We start from the raw sequence: 16,118 nt of genomic DNA on the forward strand, positions 1-16,118 counted from the left end.
ACATGTCCCTAAGGCCGTGGCACTAAACGTTCAGCAGCAGCATCTGAGATCAGAAAACAAAATACAAGGAGCTTAAATAATTCAGATATTTTATTTATTGAAAGCAAAGCGATCAAAAGAAGAAAAAAAACAACAACAAAACAGCCCGGACAGAATATTCTCACTTACATACATTTTTCCATTTGCTTAAAGCTGACTCTGAATCACTCTGGGAACATACAGAGACCGCTGCACATTTTCTTTGAGTTTCATGATAATGGTTTTGACAAAGCCCAGAGATGTCATTATAGCCTTGCCAGTTGCAGCTAACACATGGGAATGTATCTGTACTGTATTCAATCTGTAGCATCAGTCTCCTGATTAAGCTTTTAAAAAGGTCACATACGAAAAATGAAAATACATCTTTTAGTTCACACGACAGAAGACAGGCTTTAAACCACACCATTGAAAAGAGGGCAGTATAAAAGTTATGAGAACTAAAACTTGTTTCAGGTCATTTCAACACAGTTTTGCTCAGGATAAAAACTTGTTTGTTAAAAAGCTTTGATATCATGAATCGTTATCATAACGACTCATGTTTGGCCAAATTGAGAAAGGGCTGATTTGTAGAAATGTACATACATCCTGGTTGTTGCAGCTTATAGAACAACCTCCCCACAACTAAAAAACAAGAATACACTAATCTAACAAATCCAGAAAATACATACACATTAAAAAAAACAATAGGAATAGCATGTGGGACCTAATGGATACGTGATCTGTGTCTATAGAGTACATGAGCGTCCATCTCACTAAATACCAGTGTTGGAAGTGCCTCGGCCTATTCATTGGGATTCGGGTTGGCGTCAGGATACTGAGAGAGGTCAAAGGTGAGGACTTTGCTGATGACGCAATCTCCTTGCTGCGGGTAGAGAAGGAAAATATGTTAATACTTTGAAATTCAAGCTAAAATTCAGAATGTTTTTCTAATTTGCATTTATTAAAAAACACAATTCTTTATTATTACGATCGGCCTGATTCTGATTGGATCAGGCATATGCCTTAATGACGCAAAATATGAAACCAGATGTACCAAATATAGGTCATGATCAGGGCCGCACCAAATGATCTCTATTAATTTCATTATTATCTGGTCAATGAAATGGCAAAAAAAGTGGAAAAAGAAATGAAACGGTGCTTTTTAGGGAATTTGACATTCAATTTGCTTTACTTCATCATGGACTGCAATTTCATACTGGCACATAGGTAGAAGAATTACTGTAAAAAATAAGATTTAAATTGTTTTTAAGGGCCTTAATTTTCACTTTTTTATCAACCTTTATAGCTTTCAAAAAAGTAAGATTCAAGAGCTTTCTAAATTAACTTTAAGACTTTTTATCAGACTGTTAAAGTTGTATGGCTCCATCTTCAGTATTTTGTATATAGAGAGAATATTGAGAAACACACCTCTGGATAAACACCGATGAGCGAGTCGGCCTTGGTGTAGAATTCCTCCTTGAGCGAAATGACGATGGCCTGAAAGTTCAGCACGGACTGGTCCTTGATGTAATTGGCCACCTTCAATTCACAGGAGGTCATGAGTTTTAGTTCATGTGATAATCATTGTCAATAACAACAACCCTCCGAGTTAACATCATACACAACATTGATAAAGTAAAAACTGAACTCCTGAAACAGACCTTGCCGATGTTAGTGTTGTCCAGAGCAGCGTCGATCTCATCCAGGACAAAGAAGGGAGCGGGTTTGTAGCTACAGGCGAGCAGGAGAGATGATGTTAACAATATTCTAGCCAGGCAGAAATCTTTGTCAACTTCCAAGCAACACAATCATGTATTCAGACGGCATCTCCCTCTCCTCCACTGTCTCACCTGTGAATGGCAAAGAGCAGAGCGAGGGCAGCTACTGTCTTCTCTCCTCCAGACAGGTTGTCCATAGGTCTGAACCTCTTCCCTGGAGCCACGCAGTTATAGTTGATGCCATCCAGGTACGGCTCCTCTGGGTTCTCTGGGCCCAGGAAAGCCTATGGAGGAGAAACACACTCACGGTTAAATGTTTGCTATTAAATGAATGCAGATAGGAGGTTATACAGTGGCAGATTTATGTTATCCTGGGACTTACCTGGGCACTGCTGTTGCGTGAGAGGGATTTGTAGATCTCATCGATGTTGGTGGCCACGGACTCAAAGCATTGATTGAATCTGTCGTACCTTTCCTTTTTAATCTGCTCAAAGGCTTGCTTGGCTTTCTTGGCTCTCTTACGAGCAGCTTCAAACTCTGAGACGGACGGAAACACACATGGATGATAACATTAAGAACTTCTCTCTGAATCGTCACCACTTCCTTTCTCTAAACTCGTTTAACCACGGCCATCTCACCATCACTGGTCTCCTGGAACTTGTCCCTGACGCTCTCGAGCTTCTCCATGGCCTTCATGTTGGGTGCACTGATCCTCTGTAAGATGCTCTGCTGCTCGTTCAGACGCTGCTGCAGTGCGTTTGTCTCTCCCTTGATCTCATCTCCTTCAAGCGTATCCTGTAGGTCAAACATGATTTAATAAGTTTTAAGAGTGTAGCATAAAATTGGGACTGGCTGGAAATATCACTTTTCTGTATGCAGAATCCTTTTGAATTATCAATACTGCTACCTACAGCACCAAATAACACAAATCCAGATATCTAAAAAAAAGAATGAGCAGAGACCAAGCTGGCCTTCTTAATGTAAAGCAGAGGTGTTGTTAAACTAGTAACCTTGAGGTCTTCAGTCAGGACGCTGTAGTCAATTTCGATGAGAGCCTCTTTAGCCAGAACAGTACTGGACGTCCTCTGGCTGCTGGTCTCCTCTGTTTGCGAGCTCCCCTGGATCAGCAAAAAAATTATAATTAAGTCATTTTTCAATCCCAATGGCATCAAAGGAAGCGCCTGCATGAATGTATCTGCATCTACCTCTCCCTGGCTGATATCGTCCATAGTTCCAGAGCGAAGCGGCAACCTGATGTCCTGCATTTTGCAGGCTTGCAGCAGGTTGTGGCGGTCACTGCGCTTCTGTTCCAGTTTAGTCTCAATGGCCGTCACCTCCTTCTGCAGCTGAGTCAACTCCCTGGAATATACAAGAACACATTTAGAACACACTGACTCCAAAGTAACATATTATATATGTATGTATATTCACAATATTAGAAATATTAAGGTTGATATATGTGTAGCCACTGACTTGTTGGCGCCACCCAGTTTTTTGCGGATCTCCTCCATCTCGTGGTTTTTATCGTTGACTTCAGATTTCTTGGTGAGGTGCTGGTTCTTCAGGTCCTGTAGCTGGGCCATTGTCTCATCAATGATCTTCATGTGTCTGTGCTCCTCCTACAGGAAGATAAGACACGTGTAAGATTCCACTTGATGTCCAAATTGAGAGGAGAAGTAAGCAGTGATTTAGAAAAATAGACACAAATTAAAGGGTTCTGATTTCCTGTGGATCTTTGAAGGTGAGTTCAGTTCACATTTAGGAAAAAGAACCATGTTTAACTTCCATCTCGTGAAACAACGCTATGTTCAATCACTAAATAAAATGGTATGAATCCTACTGGGTCAAATCCTTGAAGTTTTCACCCTTGATTTTGTGTGTTTACCTTTTTAAGCCGCTCTATTTCAGCCTCATCCTTCTTGACGGTTTGCTCCCACATCGTCACTTTCTCCTGGTCCTCCTTCAGCTGGTTCTTCTCGTAGTCGACCTGGATCCCCAGACGAGTTTTCTGGGTCTCAAACTCAAGACTGAGGGAAAAAAAATAATCGGGTTAAACCAAACAGAAATTAGACTACTTAATCTGAGAAGAGCGATGAATTATCTAAACGGGAACTGGAAAAATTAAATGACTAAACTCACCGCTTCTTTGCAATCTCATTCTGCCTCTTCACTTTCTCCTCCTCAAACTCTCGGATGTTCCTCACTCCGATCTCTTCGCAGAAATCCACAAACACCTCATCCTCCACCTGGAGACCAAAAACACCCATGTTGCTATGACTGCAGTGTTAAATACACACAAACCAAATTCTTAAAAGGACCCTGCTTCCTGTCAGTCTCACCAGGTTCATGCGGTCCCGTAACTCATTGATCTCCTTCTCTCTGGAGTGAACGATTCTCTTGATGTCGTTGATACGGGGGCCAAAGTTTGCCAACTCACTCTCTAGCTTAGACTTCTCCTGCAGGATGCAAATGAAACAAGCTTTAATACAACAGTCCCTTTAGTAATAACATTCAGGAAGAATGAAATGACGAGGCTGTACCTGCATGTTGAGGGAGAGGTGGCGGGTTTTTGTCTGTTCCAGGTCACTCTGGGAGTACTTGAGTCTCATCTGCAGACCGTGGGCCTGAGACTGAACCTGACGCAGCTCAGCCTCCTTCCTCTTGGCCTTCATTTGCTCCTACAAAAGAAACACATTTAGTGGAAATTGCTGATATCTAAAATCAAGTGAAAATCCATCAAACTGCAGTGAGTGACTATGGATCAACAACTATCCAGATCTTGTGATCACACAGGAGATGTCGCCTGTATTCCAGCATTATAACATTTCACGCTAAATAACTAACAAGCAAATACGACCAAAATCACAACCACCCTGATCACGCTGTTCATATTCCACATTACCTTGAGCTCTTCTGTGAGTTTTTCTTTCTTTTCCTTGAGCTTGTCCACCGCTTTCTCATCCCAGCGCCTGGCCTTGGCCTTCAGGTCGCTGGCTCCTCCAGAGATGACTCCAGACTTTTGGAACAGAGTACCGTCCAGGGCGACTGTCTGGACACGGGAAGACAAGGAGAGATTGGTTAGAAAGAAAGATACGGGTGACATCTAATTCTACATTAGGCAGGAAACGACAGCTTTGCAGTCCTCTCGTGGTCATGACACCTGAGCTAGTGACCTAAATTACCTTGTGTCTGTACGGCCCTCCAAACGCAATCCTTCTTGCATCTTCCACGTTGTCACAGACCAGAGCGTTTCCACATGCATACTGCAGGGCTTTCTTGATGTGGGGGGGTTCGTAGCGAATCACATCAATCACCAGCTTGGCTCCTCTCAACTCTCGCAGTTTCTCATCTGTTGGTTTCACCTTTGTAAAGAAAAAAGTTTATCAATGAATCATTCTTTAATTCAAATTGCCTTGTTTTACCACGAAAAGATAAAATGCCTTATTCAACAGAAAAAAATTGTCCCAGACATTAAATAATAAACGAAAATGTAATATTTCCATGATTCACGCTGATAAAATATGTAAAATTGTGCTGAAATCCTAAAAAGCCTTGAGCCGAGCTGTTAACAATTCTTTCCGGTATTCACCTCAAGGTAGTCGAGAGGCAGGAAGGTCTCCGGCTCTCCTCTCTGCTCTTTGATGTATTGAATACAGTCTCTGCCGGTCTTCTCAGAGTCAACAATGATGGCGTCCATGTTCTTGCCCAACACTTTAGTCACAGCAATCTGATACTTCTTCTGAGTGGGCTGACACAGGTCGATTAGACGACCATACTGAGGATTGAAAGAGGAGAGTTGGATCAATGATTTGACTGGATCCAGAAGGAAGCATAAGAAAATGAAACACTCTGGTAAAGGAAGCGGCCAGTTGCCTCACCACAGAGCCGGGATACAGGCGTTTGATACTCTCCATGATCTCAGCCTTGCGCTGCTGGCGACTGTTCTCCTGCCGGTCGATTCTGGCATCTCCCAGCTGCTCCATTACCTACAGCAAACAATGCAAAATATTTAGAGTTAGTTCGATAATTTTTTTAATGTAACAATAGGAGCACTGGTACCGGTACTATGCATGCTGACCCACTGGTATGGGTTACTGGCATATCCAGCAATCATTTATTGTATATGTCAACCTCATGTTTTTAAATAATTATGAAAATGTTCAGAGTAAGAAACGCTATTGATTCTAGAGGTGGTATCTTTCAAACGTTTTCAACACCAGTACCAATATGGTAATTGTGGTATTGGTTCCTGAACAATTCTTTCCCCTATACCATTTAATGTGAACACAGTATCCTTTATAAGCATTTGAAGTCCGGGGTGTGTATTATGTACCTGATTTAGCTCCGTGTTGATCTCATCAATCCTCCTCTTGGCGCCCTCCACCTCCTCAGTCAGCTCCTCCTCCATGCGCTTCTGCTCATCTAATGACTGCCTGAGGGGAGGGGTAACAGGAAAGGAGTGTGTGAGTGCAAGACCATTTTGGAGAAACTTATAAAATAAATAAACTGAACCATGAGAGCAGCGTACTTGCTAGTGGTGATATAGTCATCTAATTTCTCAATACGTTTCTGGTTTTCCTCAATTTCCCGGATCTTCTGTTTGATTTTGGCCTGGAGGGAAAGGACACATAGTCTGGTTAGATGCATTCAAGTTTTTTCTGGCAAAGGAAAAAACGGTCATCATTATTGTATTTACCTCTGTCTCAACTTTCTTCCTCTCCTCCAAGTCAAGGCGGTCCTGGTCGGCCTTCTGGTCACGGTTGAACTTCTCCAGCTCCTGTGCCAGCGTGGCAGCACGTTTACTGGCCTCCTCCTTCAGACGGTGGTACTGCTTGACCTGGAGGAGAGAGGAACAGTGGGATGTGTTAATTAGATTCAATATAAAACATTGAGTGTTGACACCGTAACAAAAATTACACACTTCACGCTCACTAAATCCTGAAAATTGCAATTGCTCCAATTTTCAAATGTGTCTTAATGCCAAACTGCTGAATTTATTTCAAAGACTACACAGTCATATAGGAAATAAGCATAATAGTAGATTTTTTTCAGTTGAATCCAATTCATTTCAGTTTCAATCAAATAAAATCCTGGAGCAGATCAATTATTCAAACTCAAATTCGACATTAGAACATATCAGACCTGATTTTCCTCCAAGGTGAGGTCCTGGCCCTGGCTCTGCGCCTCCTCCTCCATTCTCTCCTCAAACTCTTGCTTGGTCAACTCCACCGCTTTCATCTCTTTATCCAGCTCGTCCATGTCTCCTTTGCGTTTCTTGTACATCTTCTGGGCATTTTGCAATGACTTACGAGCGGCCTCAAGCTTCTTGATCTTGTGGGAGGTGTTCTCTTTAGCCTTAATGTACTGCGGCCTCTTCTGGTTCAGCTCAGAGTCTTTCTCTCTGTGGAGCGAGGCACGTGATCAGGAAAGTTGTGACTGGAACTAGATCTATATCTGAGCATTAAGCATAAATGACAGGGCTGTCCTGTCAGTAACTTACTTGATTTCTTTCTCAATGGTCTGCTGTTCCCTCATCAGCCGGCCCAGCTCCTTCTTCTTGTCCTTCAGCTCCTCCTCCACATGGTCCATCTTTTTACGGTCCTTATCGATCTCCTTGTTCCGCTGGGCCAGCTCTTTGTTCAGCTTCTCGATCCCAGTCTCATTGTGGTACAGCTTGAAGAGTTGCAGCTGAACACTGGCCCTGGCTACTTCGTCCTTCAGACGCTGGTAACGCTCAGCCTGGAAGTTTGATGGTGGGAGACACACAGATGATAGGATAAAGTTAAGCTAATGTGTTTCATATGCTTAAAAAAAATGTCATTGTGAGTGTCCTTGCCAAAGTAGGTTTCAATTTACTTTGTGTGGTGGTACATTATCTAAAAACTAGGCCTTTCTACAATTTAAATTTTGGATACATGTCAATAAAGTTGAAAGTTACCATGATGCAAAAGTTGCATGAAGTACTTCATATACAATCCAAGCAGAACAAAAATGTATGGGAGTAACTTTGGAACCAGACACTGTACTTGTAATCACCAAAAAGAACAAACCTCCTCTTTCTCTTGCTTGGCTTCTTTGCGCTCTGCAGCAATGTTTTTCTTGCGATGATAATTGAACTGGGTGTCCTCTTCTGCCTTCACCATCTCCTTCTTCCTGCGGTCATACTCCTGCGCCAGGTCTCCGGAACGGGAGATCTCCTCAAACAGAGCTGTGCGCTCCTTGGGATTCTTCATTGCAATGGACTCCACGGCTCCCTGGATGGAGGACGAGGAAGGAAACAAATTGTGATTACAATTGGAAAACTGCCAACACCAAGCTGCCAGATATGAATTTTAAACCTGACAAATAATACTATGGACCTCTGCTGCAAATCTAAAGCATTGATATCCATTGAAGACACATGCCTGGCTATATTAGTTGTCTTCACCATAAAGATTACAGGCAATATAGAAATCTAGAACCAGGTCTTCGCTAGATGTCATAGAATCTATACTGTCAATACAAATAAAGCATTTATTACATATAACCACAAAAGCACTGAACTGTCTTGACAGTAAACTTCTCCAAATAGCTTCATGAAATAACAGCGATTCATTTTTTTTTTCTCATTTAGAAAGCAGTTTTAGGGTTTCAGTCTCACCTGAAAGACCAGGAAGTTCCTAGCTTTGATCAGGATGCCGAGTTTTTCCAGCTCCTCGCTGTATTCAGGCAGGCCCACCACCTTGCTGTTGATGCGGTATTCGGAGGAGGAACCTGAGGCACACGAAAGGATGGAGATCAAACAGGAGAAACATAAGCTCATTAAAAAATAACATGCTAGAAGGCTATAAGGATGTTTCATTTAAAAAAAGACACTTTAAATGATAATAAAACACATCATATAGTAAGGAGATGTCCAACTTGAAGATAGAACTGGACGATTTAGGTTTCCATTGTGGATTCGTGTTTAAAATGTGACCTTAAAATATAAAAAATATTTGAGACTCATGCTTGTGCAAGTTCACAGCCAAGGACATAGCACATATACCTTCCTTGAAAGTCAAGGTATCAGTGACATAAGGAGGTTTTGAGTCTGATTTCTAAGCGATACACATGAATGAAGCCACCAATATGACCGTCAATACGCCTTCATACCAATAATGGCCCTTGTGAAGTGGCGCTCCTCCCCGTTATCCTCCTGGTAGACCATGCTGACGAAGGCTCTGTTGGCCGCCGGCTTCCCCACTGGCGCTCCGTGGATGAGATCCTTCAGAGTCTTCACACGCAGGTTACTGGTCTTCTCCGCCAGCACGAAGCTGATGGCATCCATGAGGTTGGACTTTCCTGAGACAGACAAATGGAGTTCAGAGTGTTTAGAGAAACAAGCTAAACACAAGTAAAACAGAAACTGAGGGAACTGTTTATCTGTATATATACCAGCAGTTAAGTTTATCCTCATGGCTTTTACACTATGCAGTAATTCATATTTTGTCAGAGTTCAACCAATACTTCTTGATTCAATCAGTTTATAAGGCCCAGTGTGCTGTGATGTTTCAGTGGATTCAATTATCACACAGGATCTTTGCCAGAATGTAGGATCTGATCATATTTAAGTAACCAAAGACATAAGTTAACTTTGATCCTCTGTATGATACATTGTAATAAATACAAAAGACTCGAATTATAAGTTAACACAATAAGTACTGGGTTAACATTTGGGTGCAAACTGGTAACATTAGATATGTTTGAATAAACAGTGGTAGTAGAGGGAGCCTCTCTAAAGCCAGAGGGTTATCCCTGGGTTGTGTTTACCGTTAGCCAATGCTAACAGGTTGTCTGCGTTAGCCGCGATCATAACATACCAGATCCATTGGGTCCGATGATCGCGGTGAACTTGTGAAAAGGTCCAATGATCTGCCTTCCTTTGTACGACTTGAAGTTCTCGATCTCTATCAGTTTTAAATAGCCCATGATCGATGGATCTGTGCCGCTGTTTTATATTTAAAAAAAATAAAATGAACAGTGGATGTTAGCAATAAAATGTTGCTAATGCTAACAGCTAACGTCTGCAGAGCACGCAACGTTACCGACGAAGCACGCGTGCAAATGAATGAATCGCGGTTCAATCTCTGTCCAACCTACGCGTCAGTCACATCATGAAGCGCATGTCTGGTTTAATACACGAATCAGCCTCATAGTCGGAGTCAAAGAGCCGCGGTGCAGATGTGACAACAAGGCGCCATTTTACAACCGGACAGGAAAAGCCTGGAGCGCGCCAGACCCGAGATCTCGCGGCTTCTCGCGAGAGTAGACGGAGTGGCTGGGAATCCCGCTGTGTTGTGTTCACGGACCCAGATATAACGTGGGAGCTTTTCAGGGACACGAATTCATTAGACATCCTCTTAACTCCAGAGAGAATGCACTTGTGTTGATGTGCTGTCTGCGTCTCAGTGACACTACTTCATTATCATAATAATAACTTTATTTATAGAGCACTGTAAATAAACATCATCTTAACTCCAGAGATAATGCACATGTGTTTAGCTCCATCAGTCTGTCTGCGTCTCAGTGATACTAATTCATTATAATAATATTGATAATACTAACTTTATTTATATAAATATGTAGAGAGAGCAGTATAATTATATAATTAGCTCCTCTTAATTTATTTAATAATCTGTTTTATTCCCAACACTGCACATAGTGTTGAGGAGTTACCATGGTTACCAAGGGCAGTCAAACACAACAGGACATGAAGCAGCCCTGAGCTCAGAGATCTGCTCCTCAGATACATTATCTGCACACAACTCTTACGTCAGAGGTGAGTTTCTACTTTAAATCAATATTCAGTCATCGATAGAGAAAGTATTGCTGGACTGTAGAACCTGCTTCCAGCTCAGATACACTCAATCAAGCCTGTCCAAGGTTGGTGGATAACATATTGGAGGGTAATTAAGTACATCACCATACTTACCCCTTTAAGATACTCAAGTAGTTCCACTGTATGCTGTAATTCAATAAAAAACAAATTTATGATGTCTCTTTTCAGGCTAAATTCAGCGATCACGATGTGATTGTACTTGTACTGTTTGTAGTGTGTAAGATTCAGGTGTAAGGAATCTGCAGGCAGATATTGAATATAAAATAATGCTAGTGATGTTTTCACTAGAGTATTTCATCTAAATTGTACTAATTGTTGTTTTCTTTACCCTAGAATGGGCGCTCTATATTTAAATACTTTATATTAACATCAGGAGCGTGTCCTCTCTATGGAGGCTGCCATGTTGTTTTTTACAGTGATGCAGGCTGGATAAACTTAACACCTTTTGAGTTTTAATGACAACAGAAGGCTGCCACAGGTTATCTTTTATGTTTGGAAGAGGGGAGGTGAGAGGTATTCAGGTGCAATATGCAACTTCACCAATAGATGTCACAATTCTACACAATGAACCTTTAAGATTTCCTGACCAGCTTTTCATACTTTAAATATATTTTTCTGACAATGATTTTGTTAATTTTATTGTTTAATTCAGGACTGATACTTTTAATGCAACATTTTTCACAATTTAGTGTTGCTTCTGGTATATGGTGTTACTTCAGTTAAGGATAAGGGTATTTATCCAAAAACTGTAGCAATAAACGTTGATGTGATGATGTATCTCCTCCCTTCAAGCTCACTAGAAACCTTCAAGATGTACAACGTGGATTTGCCTGTAGACCAGTCCACTGAGAAAGCAGTGGAAAGGCGAAGGTCTGCAGAGTCAGCACGAAAGGCCCGGATTTTCAACACACACCTGCGTGTGATGGGTCTCGACACCGATGTTCTGAACCAACAAGTCCAGGAGAAAAAACAACAGCAAAATATAGAGAGACAAAGAGACAAAGCTTTTGGTAAACTATGGTTAGACTTAAATCAGCTGAAGCATACACACGTTATTCAACTTTCTCCACCAATGAGAGGTGATGTCACAGTTGTTTTTATTATCAATATATTGCAGATAAGCTGAGAGAGTATCACGATGTCGCACTGCTGCAGCTGGACACTGACGACAGAGAGAAGCGAGCAGCTCTGCACACCGACCTGGTCCAGTACTGGGCCACTCAGCAGCGGGTGGAGGACTCAAGTGATGCAGATCTCAAGTGTGGCCTGCAGGGGGCATTCAGGGTCCCCATTCCAGAGCGTGAGCTGGGGCCTGCCAGTATGCAAATGTTTCAGGTATAGGCTTTCTGTGACTGGTGGGGCCCACTGTGTGCATCAGAGGGTTGAATACATGATCAGATAACTCCTGGAGCCGTGTGTTCCTTGTTTCGTGCAGGGAGAGGTTATCGGAGAGGAGCAAGTGAGGAGAGAACAAATGAAAGAGACAGAAAGAGATCTACAAGCCCAGAGGGAGGACAATGCGAGAAGGCACATGGGAAACAAGCACAGAGGTAAAAAGAGAAAAGCAAACACTCAGGAAGTCACACAAACACATTGTAATCACTGATGAGCGTACATGCTTTACACTATAGCCTCTGTAGATCACACACATGCTTCATGCTTTCCTGCACAAACAATCACACACTCCTACGCACAGCCCTTGTTGCCAGGTGGCATTGATGGATGCTCATCCCATAGAGCCGGTAGGTGTGTGAGTGTGCCGTTGAAGAGCTTTGTGCAATGAGTAATGGCTAATGCATGTGTGAAAAATGAGACACATTATTCGATTCCCAAAATCATGTGTGTGTCCCAGAGATGCTGGTGAGCAGAGAACTTGTGCATCAGGACCTGAGGGGGGTTCAACAGGCAGCACTAGAGGAGGAGTGCAAGAATGCCATCCGCATCGCATACAACGACTACAACCGAGCTCTGGTACATTACATGCATGTGCACACACTGATGGACATTTACACTGACACACACTCACACACACCCACCACCTGCTGCTGAAAACGCTCAAAGCTAAATCCAGTGGGATTCTGAGCGGTGGCATTGTTCTCAAGTGGGATTTTGAAATTAAACTTGCTAATTGAGAATGTTAAGTGATGCACACTCTTGCTGCAGGAAGACAATTCATATTCGTTGGAACAAAGCAACACGGATGGTTAAACTGCTTTGATGCATGTGTGGGTCTTCTCTGTTTTTAAAAGCCCCCATTCAGCTTTCCCCTCATCCCTCATTTGCCTGAATGCACTTGATTGAACCCCCCATTGGGAGGCATCATTACGAGTCCTCCGATGTTGTTGTAGTTTTTCTGACAGTTATGTGGTTTCTCTAATAAATACTCACATGCATGAAGCAAATGCAACTGACTGATTGGGTCTCTCAGGAGGACATTCACCATTTGGCTGATTCTCGACTCTGTGCCAGATGTAACCACATATTAGTGGTTAGGTTTTAGTGAAGCTGATGCTTGTATCCCAGTCGTCAAGGGAACAACCAATCAACTGGCCCTGGTTCCCCGGTGAGGCCTCACCATGACCTGTTCTCCTCAGGCTGCGGAGCAGGCAGAGAAACTGATGGAGCAACACAGGAGAGAAGAAAGGGAGAATCTTGCAGAGATGAGGCACACACTGACGTCCGACATGATGACAGAGTGTGCCGAGGCAGCAGAGAGAAAGGTGGGAGGAGGGAAGCCACACCAGGTTCTGACTGACAGGTGGAGGGGGATGAGCCCCGAGCAGCTCCGTGCCATCCAGGAGGAGAGAGAGACACAGTGCCGTGAGAGACAGGTACTGGGGCCACGCGGAATAACAATGCACTTCCCATACACAAACGACTTGTTCATGTTCATGTCATGTCTTCTACTCTCCTTCAAACTCGTTTTAGTTCTAACTTTCTGAAAAAGTCCTTCCAAACTGATATTCTCATTATGAACAGCATCCACACAAATGATATTATTCCCTTTTTTAGTCTTTTAATTAACGAGTGCTTTCTAACACACTGACTCAAAATGTCCCATTGGGTCTGCATTTGGTTCTGGTGATTACAAAAAACGTAGGGTTAACATTGTGTTCACATTTATCAATGTGTTCTGTATTTATTATATATCTGCACTACTGTTCATGTTTTTCACTTTATTTCGTTATCCGCCTTAATTTTCTTCTTTTAGATATTTCTTTACTGGTTGCTTATGTCCAAAGGCTTAGATCCAAAGGGGTATTAATTATTCTCAGATTTAAAAAAGTGCCATAATGGTCAAATAATTTCCTCTGCCCTAGGAAAATCTGAGGAAAACATTTCAGAAGAAAATGTGTTTTATCCTCAGAAACATTTTGAACCCCTAATTTGGAAACACTCATTCATACAAATTGTGGTAACATGGTTTTTGAACCTGATATCCTTCACAGCATTTCCTCCCAGGCTCAACACTCAGACCTTTCTTTTGTTGCCATGTTAAGAGAAAGCGTGACGCTGAGAAGATTCATGACGCAGCGTGGGACCTTCTGCTCCTGAAGCAGTCCAGAGAGGCAGAGGAGGAGGAGGCGAGAGCGGCAGAGCTGAAGAGACAGACACGGATTCAGATGGATCAGTACAACATGCAGCTGGCCAGGGAGCAGCAGGCACAGTGAGCACTGCACACACATACTGCATTCTACACTCACTATTCAAGCATTAGTCAGCCAATACATTCTGGGTGTAGCTAGGGCTGGGCAATGAAACAATATCAATAATTATTGCAATATAATTTTCATCAATATGAATACAACAAAAGATTGAATTTATATGGAATACATATATAATTCATGTATAGATTTGAAAGATGTTTTCATTTTCTGCTCATATGGAAGAGTTTGAAACCATAACCTTTACTCAGGAGCAAATATCTGACTTTAATCCTGAGAGAAATAATTTGACATTTATCGTGATATGACATTTTGGCCGTTTTGTAGGTGTAGTTGAAAATGTGAAATTCAGATTTTCAGAGGCAGTTACTCACTGCGTGTTTCTGTGTGTCTCTCTCACTTCCAGTCAGGAGTACCTGGACAAGAAGCTGTACACCAACAAACCCACCAGGGACTACTTTTATCAATTCAACACCAGCTCCCGCTGAGCGCCTCACACCTTCAGCAGGCCCGTCCTCCTGTCACAATGTGCTAATAAAACGTATCGATTGTTGTGCTCCCACTCAGAGTGAATTGGATCCATCCTACTTATTCAATATTTACTGCTTAATTTTTAGTGACACATTTTCATTGATTTCATTGCACTGGTGACAAAAGAGGGAATCTTTGTTTTTGGTACAGATTGTTCCATGTACTTTATTTTCACTCATATATCCAGTTACAGTGGTAGATTCATAATGCAGTTACAATTATCGTGGCCCCACATGTGGTACAATCCACCCAACTTCAAACGCCGACCCATGGTACATATAGATCCCACCAGTTCCCATTATGCCAACAGTGCACCCCACACTTCACAAAGAGGCACATTTACACCCCAACAGGGACACACACTCTCCCTCCCTCTCTCTTGCCCCCACCCTTCCCACAGGGGCATTGTTGTTTAAAGCCTGTCGGTTTTTCTGAGTTCTCAAGAAGCTTCTCTAAACGAACCAATTCACTTTTTCAAAGGTTTTTCCTCTTTTTAATTATAAAATATGAAGTGGGGGAAAACAATGGTGGAAAGCAAATGCCAGCGTCCCCACATTTCACCTTGAAACACGAAAAGCAAAGAGTGAGTGGCAGTCGAGTGAGTATCTGTGTGTGTACACTCGTTCCTCATTCAAAGCTAACATTTGCCCTCGAACACTGACAAACACAGATGTTTAGCAGCAGATAGTCAAGTTTGAATATTGGCATATTTTGTGTCATTCCTCGCTCCTGGTATGAAAATAGATCTTTTTAAACCTTTATTTGTCCTGAGTGTGTCTGTATAACCAACAACAGGGAGCTCACACACACCTCCATCTGTGCCACTGGCCGTTCTAAGACATCCCATGTTCTCCACCTCACGGACTGTCAGGTAATATCTGGCCAGTGTCAAGCTTTTATTTGAGTAGGGAGAACTGAGACTGCAACGTTGCATTCAGGTGCTCCCTGTGGTGTGCACCAACTGCATCGCCGCCTCTCATGACTGCATCGGACAAAAACTCCACAGATATTCACTGCACTGCAATGCATCGCTGGATGGTTATGGGCAGGAACGGAATCTTAGCTTTCATCGTAATGCAACTACTACTATCACTAAATGACACTAATGTACACTTTTTTTAAATTTTGAAATGCTTGAAAACATCGACAGAACTCTTTTTTTTCTTTTCCCCCTCTCTCTCCTCAGCTATGAGCCATCATTTGCTAAAACAGACAAATCTCACTGCAGTCAAAAGGGGAAAGGTTGGATTCATAGCAATAGTACAAAGAAGAAAAATTACAGCTTGCAACAAATTGAAAATTAGATGTTAAACCTGCACGTTTTTT

The 16,118-nt window shown here is 42.3% G+C and overlaps 2 protein-coding genes across 2 annotated transcripts; one reads left to right on the forward strand and one right to left on the reverse strand.

The window, feature by feature from the left end:
• Positions 1-72: 72 nt before the first annotated feature.
• Positions 73-9,958, reverse strand: smc1a (structural maintenance of chromosomes 1A). The gene is made up of 27 exons (XM_061074859.1): positions 9,858-9,958; positions 9,578-9,705; positions 8,871-9,059; positions 8,377-8,489; positions 7,787-7,990; positions 7,237-7,475; positions 6,879-7,137; positions 6,433-6,573; positions 6,265-6,347; positions 6,070-6,169; positions 5,615-5,722; positions 5,326-5,511; positions 4,919-5,098; positions 4,639-4,785; positions 4,277-4,414; positions 4,076-4,192; positions 3,876-3,982; positions 3,622-3,763; positions 3,210-3,355; positions 2,942-3,095; positions 2,747-2,854; positions 2,375-2,531; positions 2,119-2,273; positions 1,869-2,020; positions 1,680-1,749; positions 1,447-1,557; positions 73-901 (listed from the first exon to the last, which is right to left on the reverse strand). The coding sequence occupies exons 2-27, from the start codon at positions 9,684-9,686 to the stop codon at positions 821-823; spliced, it is 3,696 nt and encodes a 1,231-aa protein (XP_060930842.1). The 5' UTR covers positions 9,687-9,705; positions 9,858-9,958; the 3' UTR covers positions 73-820.
• Positions 9,959-11,407: 1,449 nt separating this feature from the next.
• On the forward strand, positions 11,408-14,749 carry ribc1 (RIB43A domain with coiled-coils 1). The gene is made up of 7 exons (XM_061074867.1): positions 11,408-11,606; positions 11,714-11,931; positions 12,032-12,146; positions 12,449-12,567; positions 13,191-13,427; positions 14,097-14,263; positions 14,668-14,749. Exons 1-7 carry the CDS (start codon positions 11,408-11,410, stop codon positions 14,747-14,749), a joined length of 1,137 nt encoding a protein of 378 aa, XP_060930850.1.
• Positions 14,750-16,118: the final 1,369 nt, after the last annotated feature.

This window comes from Limanda limanda, chromosome 7 (assembly GCF_963576545.1).
Source record: "Limanda limanda chromosome 7, fLimLim1.1, whole genome shotgun sequence".
NCBI lineage: Eukaryota > Metazoa > Chordata > Actinopteri > Pleuronectiformes > Pleuronectidae > Limanda > Limanda limanda.